Source organism: Amblyomma americanum, chromosome 6 (genome assembly GCF_052857255.1).
Source record: "Amblyomma americanum isolate KBUSLIRL-KWMA chromosome 6, ASM5285725v1, whole genome shotgun sequence".
Lineage (NCBI taxonomy): Eukaryota > Metazoa > Arthropoda > Arachnida > Ixodida > Ixodidae > Amblyomma > Amblyomma americanum.
Window position 1 is genome coordinate 48,036,511 of NC_135502.1, and position 22,189 is coordinate 48,058,699.

At 44.8% G+C, this 22,189-nt stretch overlaps 1 protein-coding gene across 1 annotated transcript in view; it reads right to left on the reverse strand.

The window, feature by feature from the left end:
* Positions 1-1,362: 1,362 nt before the first annotated feature.
* The window catches only part of LOC144136762 (uncharacterized), a 91,341-nt gene continuing 70,514 nt past the window's right edge, over positions 1,363-22,189 (reverse strand). Inside the window, exons 4-8 of the mRNA XM_077669362.1 lie at positions 11,906-12,039; positions 10,518-10,719; positions 6,358-6,491; positions 4,371-4,644; positions 1,363-3,080 (exon numbers count right to left, since the gene is read on the reverse strand). Of these exons, the coding sequence (XP_077525488.1) occupies positions 2,980-3,080; positions 4,371-4,644; positions 6,358-6,491; positions 10,518-10,719; positions 11,906-12,039 (845 nt within the window). The 3' untranslated portion in view covers positions 1,363-2,979. The remainder of the gene's footprint in view (positions 3,081-4,370; positions 4,645-6,357; positions 6,492-10,517; positions 10,720-11,905; positions 12,040-22,189) is intronic.

Sequence of the window (22,189 nt, forward strand, 5' to 3'; positions counted from 1 at the left end):
TTCAGAGTGTAATTACTTAGGTGTTCATTTTGCACAAGTGTTAAGGTACAGAGACTACTCTTGATTATGTGTACGCAGCTTCGTACCGTGTGGTAGTGCAAGACAAAGAAAAAATTTGAAAATTTTCAGTACTTAGCTTCTGGATTTGTGGTTGTGACCGGTTTTCTTGGTTCCGGTATTTACAACGGATATATTGGCGCAAGAGATTCAAAAAAAAAAAGATTGCGTAAGTTACAGATGGCAACATGTCATTGTGAGACGGAATTAGTTATTTCATGTTGTTTATCATCGTAGTAACCGCACTGATAAGGCAATATATTTACTTGCACCTTACTATATCTCAGACCTCGTAAACCACATATTCATGGTACAGGAGGCAACATGCAAGACTGACGTACCTCATAGTCCTTTTCTGCACAGGGCAATTCGCAATGCTTTCAAACAGCCTGCATTTTTTCCAATAATTTATTCTTTTTCTAGGTTTGAATAACGCTTTCGAGTTCCTCTGTGCTCTGTCTACTTTTGTGACTGGTGAATTCATTCTTGTTTTGTTATTGATTATTGGGTTGACACAGCAGCTTAGTTTTGTGGACTGTCTCTGTTTATGTGATCTGCATTTTTTTTTGCATCTCCACAGTAATGTCCACTGACGCAATCGCTGATAGAATAAATAAATAAATTGTAAGAATCAAAGCTGCCTTTTTGTCCGAAACAACGCGTAGAACTCAATATCAGCGGGCATTTTTTTTTACATACAGAGCACGAAGTTTTAGGCCGCTTTCGCACGCCATTTTTTTTTTCATTAGATACCTGTTTAAGGTTATCTAAGATGACTTAAACGGGTTGAAATTTTTCAGGGTCACACTTGCCTATAACAAATTTCGCGCTCATGGAGTAGCCTCTGTAATAATCGCAGTTCCTGTGTCTCGCAAGCCCCGCTTTTTTGATATCCTTACTTTACAGCTGGTCGCAGCGACTATTACGCCTTCCTACCCGGCGCGGCTTCGTTATTTGCCGACCGCGGCGGCAGCGTTTCGATGGAGGTGAAACAGAAGAAAGTCCCTGTGCTGTTCGCTGTCGGCGCACGAAATCACCAAGTGGTCTAAGTTAATCCGGACCGCTCCGCTGCGACGTTCTTCACGACCTATCTGTCGCTTTGGGGCGTCAAACACTACATACCACTTAACACCACCACCTTTTACCACCCCCGTTCCCCCCACTGCCCTCCTGGCTTGTTAATCTTGGGGTTATGTCAACGCTAATGCAAGTATGATCATCTAAACTCTCTTCTTCTTATTCTTACTACCAACGCATGTAGTGTGACGCTGCCCATGCAACAACAACAATTAGAGGCAAATAATATAGATGTAACGAATGAAACTTTTATGTACAGCTTTTTACATACAGGTATTTACAGTGACGATGAAGAATGTACCAAACTCCACAAAACTCTACACCACTGAAAAGTTTGCACAAAGTCATATTATTCCACTTGTGGACTGTTTTAGGGTTAAAAACAAAAATATACAAACCTTAGTATGTTCTCTGTTCAATTTCAGCAGTACTCTCACCGAAAAATATTTCAGCCAGCAAAATATCATGGCAAGGTGGCTAGGGCAGGAAAGTAAATCGTAAAATACCCCTTTTTGTTGAAGCACGTCAAAGAGCACTGATACGTTTTTTGGCAGTGGGAATACAGATGCGAAAACTCTGTGTGCGTGGGTTAAGAAACCTACGTCTTCTGAGATAATCAAAAACGCCTGGCTTCAAGTACAATACTACATGCGGTTATTTTCTGTTCGGAGCAGAACCTTTCCACGTAAACCTACCACGTCAGTCTCGTCACAAGTCCATCCACGCAGTCATGCTCTGATTCAAAGAGTGATTCAATATTTCCCGATAAGATCACACTATGAGCAAGCGAGATAAGTTAAGAGTATCGAACTGTTACAGATGAGGTAATGCAACTAATCCTTTACTTTTATGAGAAACTACCTATGAAAACTTTGTCGACTGCTACTTACGTAATCCTGAGTAGACCCATGTTCTGACATCTCTATTTAGAAGCCAGCACTGCTTGACCGGGAAATGTCAACATTTAGACGGCAAACGTCTGACCAGAGTTCAAACGTTCGCTCAAAAGTGAAGACTCACCAGATATGCCCATGTTTTAAAACGAGCGCATTAGTTTCTGGAAAATGGCTAACTTCGACATATACAAAGCCATTACAAACACATCGGTTCACCATATCAAGCGTTTCACTGAATTGCAAGTAAAATAAGTAGCTTCCGCCTCGATGCAGCGAACTTAACTCTCACAAACACCAATGTGGAGCATTGTTAGATTTTTTTCTCGTGTCGTGTAAAAGGCTAAAAATAAATCAGCACCAACATCAATGAATAAGGGTATACGGCTATTAAGGGTCTCGTTATATCCCTTTCAAAGTGGCGAAGATGAGCGCCGCTCTTCGCTGCTAAATATCTGTAGGTTGCCAGCGGCCATTTGCGAATATTTCGTTCTTTCCTTAATAAACAGAACGACTTTCCGCTCTCTCAACCTCGTCACAATAGTGATGCATGGTCAGAGAAACTAACTTTTTTGACACGCAACTGCCCTGACACTTTCGTTTCTGGGACATGAATAGGTGGTGTGAATGCAGCCACAAAATGAAAATAAGCGTGCGAAAAGCAGTTTCCTCCTTTCTGTACACTAGGAAGAATCGCATCGCACACTTTCCTTTCTCGGGCATCTACCTTACTGTAACACCATTATGACGTTTCTCAATATCAACAGTGAGATTGGTAGCGCGAATTAAAGGCACTGAATTATGTACATCATCGGGACAGCCGTATAAATTATGTCTGCACATCGCAAATAGAACAAGTGTAAACACGATGTTTGTAAAAACATGCAAACCCAGATGATGGTAGGGTGTCCGAAGAACTAGTGAAAGCAATTGATTCTTAACCAAGGTTGTTTCACGAGGCTGATCGCAGACATATCAGGATGAGCACCACAGCAGAACTTTGGGTGAGGCACGTAGGAAACGTCAGTGGAGGCGACCCACTGGAGTCAGCAACTGAAAAAAAAAGTTAGCAAATTACAAGTGCGACACCATAGCTTTTTAGAAAACACGTATTTCAATATGAGATTAAGAAAGGAAAATATATGAGAATGAAAAGTTACTTGCAAAAGTATTCTGTCCAGAGATTATCGTAGAGGGCAAGGCGAAAATTCTTGGTGCCTCAAATTTATTGAACACATGGACAGGCATAAAACAAACTTGCTTGTGCATTGCAGAGTTAGAAGCGCCCTCATTAGGAATTTTAAGTGGAATGTTTGAGAACTGCTGTCGCGCTGTGTAATCAGTGACGCATTATTAACCACATAATTATTGATAGCTCACTACCCAAAGCTTCCTCACAAAAAATGACGCCCCCCACCTGCAAACTTCGCAAAAATGAAGCTGACAGCGTCAAAGCGTAGAGGCGTCAAACCTTACACTATAATATTTCCCCAGTACTTCAATTCCTATTCAGCTGTAAATCTCCGGATAAATTAGCCTTAATTATCTTCCGGAAATCGTGATTTGCTGCCAACAATTTATACATCGCGTGTCTGTGCACTGAAAGCGCGCCATGTGTGTTGATATTCAGGATGACAAACTCTTCAGAGGGCATTAAATTGTATCGTAATATTATCTTCACGAAATGATTACAAATATTTCATTGTCCTAACATCGAAACCGTCAGAATTATGGGCAAGGAATAAGGCAACATACATTGGAACATAATAAAAACACCACGTTAATGCGGAACACAGAAGCGGCACCACACAGTGCGCTTGCACATCGTTTAAACGCGCAGTTTTCTTGCTACGTCCTCGAATCCGCGCCAACCATCACTAGGAATTCAGGACAGCGCCCAACCAGTGCCGCTAGGCCTGACGGCCTTTCACGTTCTGTTCTGCAGCCACTCTGTCAATATCTTTCTTTCTTACATCGCGGATGACGTCAAGGCGCTATTTTTCAATGTTCAAAGCAATGCGCCACGTGGCGGCAGCCAAGGGAACTAGAAGCGCGTATCCCGAATTCCTGTCAATGCTAGTCCGACTACACCCAATGCTATCAAGGCAATCAATATAATATACTCCCCAGTTATGGCACCATCGTCGTCTTATATTGTATCCGCCTTCTTTCCAGTCAATCCAACCGCTGCTTCCAACTACACTGGTCGCTTCTATCCTGTCCAGCATATTAAATGGCAGTGAGCATAACAACGCACCGTACTTCTCCGCAGTGCGAATAACATTTACCTACTACGTTTTCTTCTACCGCCAATGTCCCCATCGGCGCCTGGCATGCACGCACCTGCCCCGTAGTGTCCCGGCACATGCAGCCCCGACGAGCGGTGGCTGCTTCCCAGCACGAATTCCTTCTCCGAGTACGAGTCGCCGCCGCCGCCGGCCGAAGAAGACAACGGGGGACCCCTGCCTGAGCCCTGCAGCGTGGCCGTGCACTTGATGCGCATCTCGTCGTGCACAAAGTGGCCCGGTCGCACGGTGAATCGTAGGCCCAGATAGGACACTTGCAGACCGGACTCGAGCCGCTGGGTCGGGTAGTGCACCAGGTACCGGTTCGACACCTGCGCAGTGCACATTATTAGAGTCTATTTGTAATTGTGATGAAACTGCAATATTTTATTTGAGAAAACGTACATGTTTGCCTGTTGTCGAAAATGTGCCTCTTTGTTTGAAAATCGTTTAGCGAATTCCTTGGTTGCCATTTTCACTCTGATGTTCTTCTTGCTCACCACGAAAAAAATGGGGTATAAATTAATACCTAGCCCTCCAGTATGAGATCCGTTAAACCCCACATACCGCATAATAAGCACCGCAGACAAAATCATTTATTCATTTTATTTACTAGCTAACCTACTAAGAGCTTTTGACTGCTGGCGTCTGGTTGTGTGGTACAACACTTCTTTTGCACCCACTGCGATATACGTGGCATCCCGTTTTAATTTTGACCAGTTCGGCGTGTTGAATGAGTTTTTGGTTTTTGTTATTAACAAGTTTTGTTAGTGCCCACCCATCTACCACTGCGGCGTTCAAGATCTAATAACAGAACTACGCAGCAACCAGATCTCTACTGGAGTAAATTCGTAGTCGTGTAACTGTGTTAAGAACTAGTGTACGTAATCGTGTCGGATTAGTTGTCAGGCTTAATTCCCTCCTCCTCATTTACAGCTATTAACATGGAACTTTCAGTATCCGAGACGCTGCTCACGAGCTGAAAGTGAATCCATTTTTTTTCCACTGCTAGCTGAATTTGCCACCTTTATAGAAATGAACAGCATCCATGTGGGCATTTGAATGGCTTCGCTTGCGACCGTTTTCAGCTCAGAGTTATTTTTAGCGCGCACAAAGACGACATATTAAAGGACGAGAAAGACAGTACATGCCGCTTCTCCTCTTCCTTCACTGTGTCGTCTTTGCATGCTCTAAAAAGAACCCTGACAATGAACCAACTAGCCCCACAGCGCATCCTACTGGAATACCTTTGCAGCCTTTAATGTAATGTAGACTAAGGGACCGTATGCTACTAGCCGTACCTTGATAGGGCGCTCTCATTGGTGCGTGCCAAAGCTCTTTGATTATCAATATGTATCAAGATGTGGAGTTCTTACTAGAAATAAATTCGGTGGTAGTAGACTATCAGTCCACCTTCAGCGTTCACAAGAATTCACCGCTGCTCAAAACATGGCATACTGTAAACTTGAACCAAACGTTGCTGAGCATTTCTACAGTTTTCCCTTCCTTTTCCTCAACCTCGACAAGGACGCAAAACTCGACAGGGTTTTATTAACACATCAGAACAAAAACAAAGGGCACTGTTTGATCACTCACCTCATCATTTAGTCCTCATTTTAGCTGAGTGCTGACGGACATCGATTAGTAAGTAGCGCAGACGAGCGTTCACTTATTCTAATGAAGACATATGGAAGGCTTTTATGAACGGACTAACACCGTGACTTTCTAATTAACCTCTATCACTTCGGCTTCGATGTGCACGTGTATACGCTTAGAAACGAAGCCGCTTAATGTTTACCTTGTGAAGTCTTTATTATTGCGAGTATTTCGTGTAGCCATTTCATCTGAGGAGATGTGCGAAATATGACCTCGCAGCCAATCATTGCAGAGTTTTGCGCTAGTACCGAATGGAATACCCCAAATTATGCGATACAATTACTTCGCGTATATCTAGTCTCCATTAAGAACATTGCTTTCATAACTAGTCCACTCGTAGTTAACTACGGTCGAGAGGCACTTAAAAACAAAACGAGAGCAACACTGGCCTCTCTGTCGTTGAGTTGCCACTGCAGTTCAACGGGCCGTCCGTATCGCGAGTAGCTGCAGGTCACGTTGACCAAGTCGCCAACGTGGTAGCTCGCCTGGCCGCCGGTGATCGAGGGCTTGTCATCCTCCGACCCTGGATGGGTAACGGCAATAATGAGAGCGAATAAGCTACGGCCGAACGTGGTAAGAATTCTTTCCCGGATTATAGTGTCAAACGTAGAGACAGGACTGCTGCGACAAAGAACTCACCCAAGTTGATTACTTCTCGTTTGAAATACCGAACACAGCGTCCTGGCCCCATTCTTATTGATTAATTCGTGGCATTTTTATGAGTTATTTTGTAGGAGGGCGGCTAGTACTTTCTAGCGGCTGTGTTCGCAGCCATGTCATCGGTAATTTTTCTATGTTCATAGTTCCCTTCATTCACACAATCACACGCTCAATCCATGCTACACTGAATTTTATTTTTATTTGCTCTCTTTCTCGCGCGCGCGCGCGCGCGCGCGCGCTCACACACACACACACACACACACACACACACACACACACACACACACACACACACACACACACACACACACACACACACACACACACACACACACACACACACACACACACACACACACACACACACACACACACACACACACACACACACACACACACACACACACACACACACACACACACACACACACACACACACACACACACACACACACACACACACACACACACACACACACACACACACACACACACACACACACACACACACACACACACACACACACACACACACACACACACACACACACACACACACACACACACACACACACACACACACACACACACACACACACACACACACACACACACACACACACACACACACACACACACACACACACACACACACACACACACACACACACACACACACACACACACACACACACACACACACATGCTGCTCATGTTGTCTTTTTAGCCCTTTTACGTTCGACTTTCAGATTGAACAAAACTGAACAATTCGGTAGAATATATCTTTTTTTAAATATTGAGGGCGGTTGGTACTTCAGTACCATTAAGCGTCCTCGTGTTGCACCCGCTTAAGAACACCGTTACCGTCATCGCCAGAATAGTAAACGACGCACGCGGCCATAACAAAACAAAGCGTAGCTGTGCACCTCTAAGTAAACTGAGTAAACAAAACGGAGAGCGATAACACCACTTGATTGCCGGCAATAAGCGAGGCTGAGTGGCAACCAAAGTAAAAATCAGCTCTTATGCACGTCCACAATACTAGGCGGCGCGCGCAGAGAAACTGGGAGAGCGCCGGATAGTAAACCGCGCGAACCGTGAGCAAGGCAAGAATTAGCCCTGGTAGTCACCGCCTGATCATGGCCAATCCCCCTTGTGGGTACGCGCGCCCATGCTCAAGAGAAACAACAACAACAACCGAAGCGATACAGTGAAGGAAAGCGTTCTTATGAGCACCGCCTAACTTAACCAAGTAAACATGTATCTCCTATTTGAGTTTGTAAAGCACCCTGTCCAAGTCAACACCGTGGGTATTCCAACAGAGGACAACACCGACCCCGTTCGCTCCTTGAGCTCCTTTACAATGGCGCAGTCGGCTGATCCCGGAACTTAAGGCCTCATTATGGTCCGCAGCGGGCACGAAGTTTTTTGGCCAGCTTTCTCGCCTCGGGCGAAATCAGCGCCCTCCGATAACGGCGTCCATGCCCCATTGGCGGATTCTAGTTAGGGCGTTGCTCAGGCCATCTCGACGCTTTCCCGTCGGCTAAAGGACTTCGTCTGTACCTTCCATTGCTAATGGCCGTTGTGCGCTGCAGACTTCATGTCTTGCGGTGAGCCTTCCGAAATTTCATGTTTTCCTTCTGACCCTGCGGCTTGGATCAAAAACGTAGACCACCAAGACAAGACCACCTGGTCGGCATGGAGCACAGCTCTCGTCGCCTCTTTCGCCACTCTTCCAACTGCGTACGACGCTTGATTCATGAAGATGCGGTCGCTGCAGCAAGCTCGGGGTGAGGGCATCGCCACACACATTTATGACAAACTCTGCCTTCTCCAGGTGCGCAACATTATGTGGCCCTCGCCTGCATCTAGGAAGTATGTCATGGACGGCCTGCACGAATTTATTCATGCTGCTATCCTGGGCACCCAAGACACCGACTGCATTTACTAAAGACACTGCCAGTCGACGCGGGACGCTCTCTTCCTCCGAGAAGTCTGCCGAGATTCAGCGCATTAACACGGGGAGGCGCTGCACCACGTGTGCACAGCGACTCACCGGGGGCACGGGCGTGGTACGGTGAAATGGTTCAACGTGACGAACAGCACAGCACTGACATCGATGAGGACATTTTCGTTCACCACACCGCAATTGAGCACCAGACGCCAAAGTTTACCTTTGTCGGATCAGGGAAGGGCAGGTGGTGGAGTTCGGCATTAATGGTGGAAAGAAAGGCCTCAAGGCAGCCAATCGTATTGAGTTGAACGCGAAGCCCTCGCAGGAAATCCGCAGCGATGTCGAAGACCGGCACATCCAGCGTTACCGGCGCTCACAGATCACTCAGACAAAGCAGGGCGTGAGTTTATCTATCTGTTCGCCCTAACTTGCATCAATGTGTAACCGAGGCAACGCGCAAGCGATATCAGCCGATGAAGCGTTAGGATACAACTACCGTCGCCCGCAGAACTTTATCTTTCCCATGCGACTGCTAGGGCAGAGAAGTCACCAGAGAAGAGCAGATAAGAGAAGTCATGAAGTTTGTTGTAAAATATTATTGTTTTTCGAAGAAAAGACCACTTGAAAACGTGAACTCTTCTCATAACTCATAAGTCATAACTCCATGAAGATGATTAATACACGGTGATCTTTGTTTTTCTTGCAACTTACACGACTTGCCTTATCTTATACAGAGCTTACCGGGTAGTCTGTTTGACTGTGCACTGATACTGCAGCCCTCATTAGTGGGCGCCAGGAGGTCGAAGTTAAGCCGCGGCTGTCCTGTACGGCTTGCGTACCTTATTTCCTAGAGTGTTGTTTCTGGGGCTTGAAAACTCATTCACCCTTATCTGTCTATATTAACGTGTGAGAATTCCTCATGTCAGTTGTCCATGGTGGCAAAATGTTATAAGATCAGCTCTTTTTTGCTTGCAAACTCAAGCACGCGCGTGTTTTTTAATTATTATTTCTATTGTTCAGGTTTCACTTTCAGTCTAAAGGCAGTGACACATATTTTGGTAACATTTTAATACAGCGCTCTATTAATAGAAAACACTTTGACTATTTGGCTAGAAAGCACTTATGGGCCACGTGTTTCCGAATCAACGGAATAAATCGCGCTGGCACGACAAGCAAGGCACGCTGAAATACCTCTCGTAGTATTATAGATTTCTCTCGATACCGATCACTGCGATATTCCCGGATTCACACTCTTTACTGTTCGCGCTACATTGATCAGCAGAGCTTTTAAAAAATTCCCTCAGTGTGTATACCTGTGCCCTTTTCTTAACCAAGCTGGAAAGAATAAACACCACACTTACGGGGTGGAAGATACTGATTTTCATCACCTTCTCGCATGACAAGATATCTTTTCTGCTCAATTTTTTATGTGATACCTGTGTATTCACCAAGTGCGTGATTTATGTAGAAACGACGTCGCTGTCCTTTTAGTCTGGTAATCGAAGCTCTTACCACAATCTCTCCCCTTGAGAATTCTAATCTAGAAGAAAACAACTGTTAATTTTTTGTCAGAGATGTTTACGTGTGCTGTAGACATATAATTTAGGTATCTCCTTTGCCAAAAGTAACCGACCAATGGTGATTTGTTCCTTAGCCACCTAGCGAAGCACTTATGGCAGCGCTTAAGCTATGAACCTGAGTAACGTAACGTGAACCCTTGTCCTTACGTTATGACACCTTGCGGTCTTTAGGGGTGCCCTAAAGGCTCCGTTATAGTGTTGAGAAGCTAAAACCTGTTACTTTTGGCGAAGAAAGTTCATGTCGTGTTTTTTACGTTCCAGGCTGCTGCAGCTTCAAGTATATTTATAAAAAAAGGGGAGGGGGCTTCGCTCCTGTCCAAAACCACTATGTTCGTCTTCAGATCGTTTAACGTACGCGTGCTTTTGGCATCCTGCGCTGCCACTGTCTCCTCGCTGGACAGCGTGTATGCCTCGGACACGGTGGCCGTGCACTTGAGCTTCATGATGCCATAGGTGAAGTGTTGCGGCTCGGCCGTGAACGTCATGCCCAAGGACGAGTGGTAGAGCTGGTCCTCGTCCCGGAGGATAGGGTTCATCCTTTCATATCTGGGCGGGACCTGTGGCAAAAGCGCCGAAATGGAAGCAACCATTAACATGCCAAGAGAAACCGTAAAAAAAATATATTGAAATATGTCACTGCGCACGATGTATTCTGAGAAGCTACACTGGCTGTAGATGGGATACTTGGGGGAGGGCTTGTAGTCCTGAGACTGGTGAACGCATATCATGACAGAACAACAGAGTGGCTACTACGGAATGTGGGAATGTACGCGTTGTAAAGGACAGTAGAAAGAGATTAAAATATTTTCCAGGGTAGGGAAGCGAGGGCTAGCATAGTACGGGACGTGGGTTTTCAGAAAGATAAGTGTTTTGCCTTGCTGTGGAATTAGTGTATATATGCTACTATGATGATGATAATGGTCATCATCTCATACTCACGAAAATATTGCCTTTCCCATGTAAGCATATATGGGCTCGCAGAAGGTAAACACGAATATTCTCATTTAGTTAAACTATTTCGTTGGCTTAAGTCGCCACTGCTCTTGATGAGAGCGTGAATCTTGAAAATATGATTGCGAGCTTGCGGTTTCTTTTGAATTAAACCTGTTAAACAGGATATCAGCTCTCGTACGTGGCCCTGGCTGCCTTACTTTACTTCGGGCGTATCCAAAGTCAAGCTCAGTGACGCATGTCACAAGCATCGATCGCCCAGCGTTCTTGTGAATCTAAACATGTGCTTGGATCTTAAATCCTCATGAAGGTTGTTACTCTGCTGGCCTTTTAGCCGATGCCGCTTTATTGAACGAGCATGAGCCTCGTGGTTGAGTCTCGAATTCCATTATGATCGGTAACCAGCCTATTTCTATAATAAATAAACAGCGTCTCCCGGCTTTCTACGAAGACACTTCGAATAAGTGCATCCTTATTTGGTTACTAGAACGCTGCGTCACCAGCTTAACTACTTTTTCCGCCATTGCTCAGGCTAGACCTGATTCGAAGCACTGAAGCATTCTACTACAGCATTCCTACATAATTCTTCAAATACCTGATTTGGATGCCAGAATTACTGGCTCAATAATATTTTGTGTCCAGCTTATATTCAGACGCAGTATTGCAGAGTTCGTGCTTTCTCCGTGCTGGTAGATGTGAAGCCTTTTTTTCAGTACTATACAGTACTATTAAGTAATTGTGATGTATTTTCTGCCCAAAATATTTGTATAATGATCACCAAGATGTACTTACCTGCTCGCCATTGATGTACCACGCTAGCACAGCTGGTGGTTTGGATGCCCCTGCCTGGCAAGTCACGTTCACGATGTCTCCTACCCGGTAGTGCGGCTTCGTGCCGCGAATCTCCGGGCCCTTTTTTGGCAGCACTGAAAAGAAAGCCAGGAAGTGGAGAGAGATAGAGGGGAAGAACTTGAAATACACGAAAAAAGAACTTGCCTCTAACTTGGAGCACGTTTTTGTACGTGTAATGTGGGACTTTCTTTTGACGATACTGCTTTCATTATTCTGTCTCTCACTGCGAGACAGGAAGCACTGAAACGAATCGCATTTTACACTGAAAAAAAAAATTGCATATTCAGCTCTAAATATTGCCTCCGTTTGGGACAATAATCACTTATATGTTTAAAAAAATCTAATGGTGCCTCAAAAAATTAATGCTGTTCTTGGCGCCGTGGCATAGTTGGTTGCTCACTGAAACAGCAAGAATTAACGGCACAGAACTTCGTGGGGTCCATTTCATCCGCTATTGTATTTAGGCGTAAAGCCACTCTTGGCCAGAAGCGTCTCCGCACTATCATTTCCGGTGTGCAATAAAACACACTAATGTAAGAAAATTCGGATATTCACAAAACAAGCTCAGAAATTTGGACACTTAAGCTCCATAACATTGTGCGAACAAATTTTAACAACCCTGTGTTCGGTCTCCCTTCATCTATCATTTTTATTTTGAGATACCAGGACAAAGTTAATTGGAGAGACATGGGAGAGGCCTTTGCCCTGCAGTGGGCGTAGCCATGATGATGATGATGACGATACCACGGCATATGATTTTTTTAACATAAAAAGAACACAGTATGGCACTGCCGCATACGCATCCGAGTCTCTTCATTTTTCCGTGAGACAGTAAATATGTGGAGTCAGAAGTATCACAATTTGTTGCTCCCTCCTTGATGCTACATATATTGTAAACAGCCCGATGAATAAAGTAAATAAAACGGAGTCACTAAAAGATTTTTTGCAATACCTTTAAGAACACTGGAAAGTTGTCTTCTAACGCGCAAAACTGCATGGCCTGCAAATTTCTCAAAGCGGCAGCACTTAATATATGCAGTGCACTAACATTACACATATATTACTGCTGTAATATTACCTCTACGAACAATATATACTTTCATGTAGGGGCCAATACTTTGGGCCAAAATGTTTGTTTGCCTTTTCTACCGGTGTAATGAACCAGCTTCCAAAGACGGGAGAGCGAACAGGACGAATACAAAGAGAGACGATAATGCAAGGGGGGAAGTGGAAGTCAGAGTTACACGTGACGGAATAAATCAAGTTCAGCGCAAGATTGTTTCCTTCATAAAGAAAGTCTTAAAAAAATCATTTTTAAAATATTATTAAGGCTACAAAATAGTCACATTGTTAGAATAGCAGATGACTTTCGTGCAGAGGTATCACTGTGCCGCTCTTTTGCTGGTATGATAAGCTTTGCTGCTGAGCGATATAATCAGAGATCTTTTTTTCTGCTTACTTGTGCCAGTCAACAAGTTTCTTTAAGATTATATTTAGTCGTGCGTGTGGCTTCCAGCTAGAAAGCGTTATCTATAAGAAGAGTCCTTAATGGGCGCTGCTTAAGGAATAGAAAGTGAGGCGTGGTACAGATACGGAAGCACATGAGAAGTCCTCACTGGTCATTTTCTACATTATTTTGACGCAGGAGGAGAAGGGAAGGCGGGGAGGTTAATCCGTAGATGAAACCAGTTTCCTACACTACACTGAGGGATAGGTATGAGCGAATATAAAGGTGAGGAAGGAAAGGGCGTGATAAGAAAAACAAAAGAAGAAAAGGCTTCGGCAAGATAACAGCCTGTCGTGCAGACTCGGCACTCTTAACCGCAGGAGGACCTGGCAGGCCCTCACCGCCGATGACCACCGCAGCCAGTGTCGAATAACCTTGAACTCCGCTATCGGCCGTGAATCTGTGTGTTCCAGCGCACGGCGTAGAGAAGGTTCACAAAAAGATTATCCCCATTCTTGGTGGGTTCCCACACGGCATATTGAACTTGCCATTTTAGAATTGGTGCACGTCAAAATGATTGCACTATTTTAGTCGCTGAGTTGCGTGCCATATTAGCTAAAGTTTGTAAACTAGGAGTTTTTACTTATGATGCCACGGCTGTTGTTTTCTTTTGTCCGCTTTCTGCGGGCTTCCGGCGTCTCCGTATTCCACTCGCTTAGGCCTTAATACTGCCTTGACCATCAGTGCACGACCGCTCTTCCTCTTTTAACAGGGTTTCTTCAAGGTAAACCCTCGAGTTTCTGAATCACAGATGGCACAGGTTATCTTCGCCACTATTCTTTCAATTTATTAAAGTCTTACCTAACAAAGCCACCATGGTCTTCCCACTAATACCACTGAACGCATTAGCGCAGAATTTCACGGCAAAGACGTGTACAGGGACCGTACAAGGACAGTTTGTAAATGGCGCTGGCCGTGCATTAGTAGCAAGAGCGGTGATGACAGCACAGGCACCCCAAGAAACGTGAGCATCGCGAGAGCGAGTGGCACGCGTGTCCTTCAGCCGCGGTAATTTGGTTACCGACATCCAGCCAGAACAATCACAACAATTAAACTTGCACTTTGCTGAAAGTAGAACACGATTAATAAGCTACCAACCTGTTTCCTTTCTAACGTATTTTTCCCCAGTGTGTTGGTCTCCGGGACTTGGAATCTCGTAATATGGAGCTATCTCACTGGGAAACAATGTGACGGACGTAACGCGCGGGAGCCGGGCCCAGTCTGATACTTTCCCACCGCTAGTTGGTGTTCCTTGTTTTGTTTACGAACGTGATTATTCAGCAAAACAGCACCTGCCTGCTTCTGAAGCTGGGGTGTACGACTTTTTTTTTTTGAAGAAAGAAAGATTTATTTCAGCAGAGCAGTTACAGCATCTGCTGCAGGGGTAGAGGCTAAAGGCTGTGGCGCCTGACGAGGCCTCTGTCCCTCTGCAGTCGACGGAAGTGCAATACAAATTTGAGCATAACAAGAAGGTAAGTCACATAATTAAAACAAATGTGGGTAAATTATGCTATTATAACCACAACATTAACACAATATAATAAGTACAAAAAAAATGCAAGGATATTATACAGAGATTTTGTTCAGTAGACAATACATTGAAGGACACTTATTACAAAAATAAAGTAAAAAACCATAGTACAAAAGAAGGATACATCCTGAGTATGCATGTCATATGTACTCGTCACTCCCCGTACAAAACACCTGATATTATTAGGACATCTTTAATGTGCTTTTTGAATGTGCTAATATTAGATGCGAAATTCAAGTTACCTTCAAGTTTATTAAGAATCGAAGCCATTTGATAAGGAACTGTTTGTTTACCGTAATTGGTTCTAGTTTTTGGTATGCGTCTTTTATTGTGTCGGAAAGGATAAGTGATAAGTATCGCTTCAGCTTGGAAGGAGGTTGCATGTCGTTGCTATATCTATGCGTACGGCTGCTAATCAGGAGAATACATGTTGGGCGCGAATATTGGCGCCATCTCCCTCGTGGAGTGCCGTGTAGGCAATACGGCCGCGTCCTTCCTGTGTTTGCTCAGCGGGTTCTTAATGAGTACATGACAGTAACGCAGTTTTGTGGGCACCTTTTAATATTCGCAGAACGAGGTAAGCTGTTCACCCCCAATAAGCTACTTCGAGTTCAATGAAAGCGTCCAATGATTTCTACACGTTATTGCTAGCCGAAAAAAAAACTACAGATTTGTGCCCAGTCGTTTTGTCGTAATGACAGAATTTTCTGTGAGATTTTATTTTTCTGTGCCACTGCAGTGTAGTTCTGTGGTGTTTTTCTGCAATTACGACAAGAATCAGCAAAATACCACAGAAACCTATGTTCTTACTACAAAAATGTCTGTTGCTAAAATTTCCAGGTCTAGAATGTCGCAAATTCTCTCGTGACGAGAGAAAATTTTCAGTTGTGTTTCTCGAACTGGTTTGGTAAGAATAAAGCGTACATCGCCACAGCTCTCGTCGCTTTAGTGTCCAACGAACACTCTCTCTCGGTAGACGAACCTTGAGGACAAGCTGGGAAATAGTTTAACATTTTGCGCAATAAATAGTAACGTAGTTACATTTTACCGGCATAGCAGGCCCTGAGCGAGGGATCGTATTGGATTGGTCGTTCGAGCTAGAAATTTTTGTCAATTTTGTTTTTGTCAGCACAGCGCGGCTTCTAACGGCGAGTGAGCTGTAGGTTAAAATCCAGCGGAACTTGAAATAAAGCGGAAGTGGCATTTTCGTTGCGGTGCACAGTCAAACCTCGTTCGGCAATCATTTCGCGTCGACTGCTGATCTCTCGATTCTTCCTTCGCCCTATCTCTCACGGATTGCTCACGATTAGTAGGCCGATAACACAGAGCGACATGTTCTAGAACAAATCTAGAACAAATCCTTCTTCGTGCCCTCGACCCAACTCATGCGCTCAATATCTTTCCATCTTTTATTTTAGCCTATAATACCTATCTCACCTCTTCAACTGGTGCGGAACTAGCTGCCCTACGGGATGCAGCTCAGTTCATCAGTCAGGAATCTCCACATGACTGGACAGTTTTCAACGACTCTAAAGCAGCCCTTCAAGGCTTGCAAGCTGCCCTACGCCGCTGGTCATGCAAAAAACTCGTTGCAGAAGTCCGCAAGCTGTACCACGATGCCACATTGAAAGGGCATGACATGATTTTCCAGTGGCTGCCAGGATACTGCGGTATTAATAGAAATCACCAGGCAGACGGAGCTGCCCGTTCTGTCCACAACGACGGGATCCCTGTCAATATCCCTGTAACGAGAGCTGACGCAGCGTGTGGGCTTCGTTCTTTAAGGCTGAAGCTCACACTTTCAGCGTGGAACACGGGAGAGTTCTGCAACCGTCGTCTCAGGGCATTGGACCCGGGACTGCGCCTCTGTCTTCCATATGACAGCGCGTCGCGAAGCAGCAAAACGGCGCGTCTATGGCTGGCCGTTGCCTTCACAAATCAATATGCTTTCCGGATCGGGATAGCCGACACCCCTTGTGTAAACTGTGTCTGCGAAGAGACAATCAGTCATCTCCTGTGTGAGTGCCCTGTCTTTGTGAACGAAAGACGTAAGCTGCGCTGTGCTGTGGACCGCCTTCATCCTCCCCTTTCAAAGAGGACAAGATCATCGGTCCGAGATCACAACAGTCGACTGCCATAAAGGCTTACAAGGCACTGTTTTGTTTTTACGAACGACTGCCTTGATTGACAGATTGTGACTGTGTTTCCCGTTCCTTCTCTCTTCCCTTTTGTAGCGATAGCTACATTACGGTAGCATTACGAGCCTTCAGCCTGGCGACGCTGTGGCAGTGGCGGCGTCGCCACCCTGTGGCTGCGCCGCCACGCTGTCACGTGGTTGGTCACGTGGTGCGGAGCAGCTGCCGGCGGCGCCGTGGCTGATCACGTGGTTCGTCACGTGGTTGGTCCCGTAACCAACTTCCACTCGGCCAACTGTAGCTATCGCGTCACTCCAGGTTTAACCAGAGCTAAACCACCGCCAATTTTTTTAATCCTCTCATTCTCTTTCCCATTGCAGGGTAGCCAACCGGAAGCCTTTCTGGTTAACCTAACCAGAAATACTTGGGCATGCTACGTTGGGCCCGCTGTACGCTGACCTGCGATCGCACATGAAGATTCCGTGATGGCGTCGCCTGTAGTAACAGTCTGCAGTTTTTTGCCTTTCCTTAAAACACCTTTAGTAAACATCGAGTACTCGTGCATCTCATGCGGAGGTTAACACACAGACAGTCTGGTAGTAAGATGAAACCTGAAGAGATAGGATTCTACCCGCACCTCTGCTGCATCGCGGATTTGGTTCGTTCACAGATGCTCGTTTCACGTTCTCTTATATTGTCCGAGCATAGACATTCATATCTCTTAAGAATCAACACGTTTCTCGGGGAAGTTGTCACTGCAGTGTGGTCATCGAGGGAACTTTCTTCTCAGCTAGGCTAACAAGCATCTCGCGGATCCTTTAGTGAAGCCAGAAACTCTCTCCGAGTTCAGTGTCTAATGTCAGAAACAGCTGGCCCCAGTCGTGCACAGTCATGTAGTGTTCCCATTCCCAAAGACTGCTGTCTTTCCTTGCTACTTTCTCAATTACTAGTCTTACTTTTACTGTACTGGCAAGCCAATAATGTTGCAGCGAGTACTGTGTGCATCATGCAATGAGAAGGTCACAAAAGAACAATTTTGCTGGGGATGAAACTTTACAGCATGGTGCTCTCAATCCCAGTGCCTGGAAAGATCAGGGTTGTCGATCTACACAAAATACTATCCCGGCTAAAATATTACGGAACGCCTGTTCTCGAAAAAATGCACATTGTAGCTCTGCCTCACCACCCAGTGGCGTGGTATTGTTACTAGCGTATAGAACGTGCACGTCCCCTCCAACCTGGTCAGTTTTCAGGCGAGTGTATATTTTGAATATTCCGAGGGAGAGAAAAAACGTTTAATGCATAGAATGCTTGGGTGGGCCCTCCTTCTAGGAGCCCATTAGCTTTTTCCTCCGCTCTTGCCCGGTTCTCCAGCGAAAGCTGGTCCTCCGAATGTGAGCTGGAAAGCGCCGCCTCCCGGTCCTCAGTTGTTGGGTTACTGAATCTTGGTATAGTTGGCCGACAAATTTTTTTTCCTCACACTGCCGTCCAGTAAACTTTTGGTCGCGATAGTACGTAGTTCAGCACTCTCAGAAGAATAATAGATTGAGCTCTGGCGCTTCGCTACCTAAACCAAGACAACTGAGAGCGAGAAAATTTTTTTACTCTTTAATAACAGATATTTTAAGTCGGTTCGTTCACACACACTAAAAAATATAAGTGCTAAAGAAGTTGAGAAGATATAAATGGGTATAAAAAGATATAAAAGTAGCACTTTTGGTCCTCTTTGAAAGAAAGTGGGGCGAAAGATGCTGGGTATGTGTTTAGTTGGCTCCATTTTCATTGTTTTGTTACATTTCTTTACCTGCCTTATAGAAATGCCGAAAAATTTCAACCAAATGACTTCAATGTTTTATCCATGCAGCAATACACCAGCCTCAAATGGTTCGTTGTTAGAAACCCGAATTTCTAGCGGAGCTCCCTACTACGATACCTTTTACATGGAAAACGCAGTAAGTCCAACTCTTTCGACAACCGCGCGAACGATAGCAGATGCCGACGCGGTGTTTCGGCAGGTTCTACTTTGCATTTCAAAATTCTCGAAAGAGAGAAAACAATACTCATCAAAAAGCAACCGGGCAACTCTGAAAGGTAAGAATAACTGTAGAAAACAGGCAGCTATTTGAAATGCAGATTCGCAGCTACTCAGACGCTCCCTGATCACCGTTCCGGGCGCTTTACGATTTGTCTTGTATCCGAAATACGACGTGATCGTTGAAACCGCTGAGCCATTGCGCAATAACCAGTCACTGATAGATACACATTCCATGCAAGTTTTTTCAAAGTGCTGTTTTCTCGAAAAATTATCGCATATTGGAACAGGGGTATTTTTGCTGTCAAAAAACAAAAACGCTTTTCTTATAGTAGGCCTAGTGAGATTCTAATAAACAGCGCTGTCTACTACAATACCATGTCACGACTTGCGACACAAGCCTCATGTCCGCTCATTGCTCGTAGTAGGCCTTTGGTTACCTTGTTACAGACAGCTGTTTGGTTCAGCAATGAAGGTGAGCCATTTGAACAGCAGAGCACTAGTGAAGTGGCTGCGGGCATCTTATATAATAATTCTCATATGACAGAATGGCAGATGCTATGCATTCTGGACACCTAAAAAAGGATTAAGAAGGATACTCTTTGTGAGTAGCAAAGAGTAGCACAAGCAAGGCTAGTCTTGTTCGCGTGTTAAAAAAATGTATCGAGAAGGCTGAAAGGCTGGGCTTCAACAAATGAACCATCTTCTTCTTCAGACCGCGGAAATAAAAAAATGCTGGTAACTTAAGATTAGCAATAATAATCTACTTTCCAAAACCCAAGTCTCAAACTTCATTTAGCTAGCCAAACTATGACTAAATTAAACTAAACTATAAATAATGGCCTAAAAGTTCAGCCGATCATACACCAAACTAGTCGGTGTAAAACGGTTCCTGTGACCCTAAAAGTGTAGCGCAAAAGACAAACAAGACATCGTGTACAGGAGATGACAAAAGTTAACGAAGCATGCTAGTGCTCTTTCTCATGAACAAATAATGTTTGTTGTTTTTTTTATGTCACGGTCCAGTTACCAATAATAATAGCGGGTGGCTTTTCATTCGCCTTGGAACCACGGTTCTTTTTTTTTCTCACGCTGTACTTAAATCAATATCGACCTGATCACTGGATAAAAAATAGACTGCGGTAATTAAGCCCCCATTTAAGGTTACAGCTAAGAGTTTCCAAGTCGCTTAGCTGCAATTAAGACATTAAGCGGCTAGGGCGCTTCCTAACCACAGCTCTCCCTAGGGGCTCGTTAGTGCATTTAGAAGCAAGCACTAACTAATGCAGCGTCACTAGAAGCCACACCAAAATATTTCTCCCGGGTGCCATATTATGCTGTGCAGGCGGTGATAAGGAGCGAATTAACGAAGCTTGCCTACGCTTAGCGTTCACGACGGGGTAGGACCTTCGACCCCACTCTCACAAGTAATTAGCACCCAGGGGTTAGCTTGTCGCCAGGGGTTTGCCTTCTCAGAAACGATACAACCGAAAAGTAGGAAGCACAGATCGTAAACGGGTGTACATGAAGATCCATATATTCAAAGTAGTCCCGGGAGAGCAACTGGCGGCGTGTTCAGTGTGGGATGTACAGTCGTTTACGTGCATAAAAACACGGACGCAATCTGGCCCCACACTGACTCTTAAAGGAACCTACAGCTTCCCACGTCGTTGGTTCCTGCCCGTTTCCTCCCAAAGCCATTGCGCATCCTGTAAGCACCCGATGCGCTCGATAACCCGCCTTACGAAGGGTTTATCTATGCAGCCAACAACTTAAAGAAAGTGGCCCTTATCTAAGCGCGATTCTGCGGTCAATGTCCCGTATGCTTCGATTTATAGCGTTCAGAGTTCGCGGTATGATATAAACGGTTCGCTTACGTTGAACGGATACGGAACCTTGGTGAACGCCCCCGCGAGTGTTTGAAGTTTGGCTGCTGGCTGCTCAACAAGCGATTCATGTAAGGCGCATATTGCTCTGGTAACATGAAATTAATGCCGACTCATTATTAGAAGCTCTTCTATATAGAGTCAACGAAGCTGCATAATTCTGTATACCTATCTTACTAGATATATATGAGTCAGCACGTTCCCTTGTCTCATGTCGTTCAAAGTAACTGTTGTCGGATCTCACAGCCATTTGAGCAACGAAGCGCCTACACGTAACAAATATTACCGCAAGGACTGTACGAATTAAGGCAGGCTCTAAAAATTGCTAACACACGTACATGCGCTGTATGTCAAGCTGCTTTAAAGGTAAAGGCAACAAAACAAAGTATCAAGTTATTAGGCCATGCTCCTTAATGCTGTAGTGAAGCGTCGTTTACAGCCCTGAAGCATGCGTAACCACTGCTGTTTTGGCAGTCGAACAAATTTTAGCATTAATGATTTAGCATTGATGTGTGCGTATGTTGTTGTTAGCATACCAATGGCTTTTCTGGTGGCATGACCACTACTCATGCGTCTAGCTGTCCAGCTGCAAGTTTTTTTCTTGCCTCTGCGAACAGCCGTAGAAAAATACTATAGCAGTCCAAGTCATCAGTATCTTTTTATTTGTAACAGTAGAATATATAAGGACAGGTTGGTGCCTGACAATGGCGCAGACTACATATTTTCAAAGAGTCGCGCTGAAAAGAAATTTGCAGTAACACACTTAAGATTATAGCGTATAAAACACACAAAGAAAACAGCATCACTATCATCTCATATTTCTGCTGCAGGACGAAGGAGTCCAAGAGCCACCTCGGCCACACTATCTCAACGAATATCAGCCTTATCTTCCAGCATAACTCTCTGTTGGCCAGGTGGAGTTCTCCTCCCTTTTGAACCTAATATGCTAGCCTAACAGACCATCGCTTATCAAGCAATATTCAGTGCACAAAACTACGCACAGCACGTTATTAAAGGCATCTGTTTAACTAGAAACAATCGTATTTGTAGCATGAACCGTAGCGGAATTAAATGTCGAGAAGAGATAAAATGGCAAAGGTTTTAAGTACTGCACGACTTGTGAAGCGAAAAAC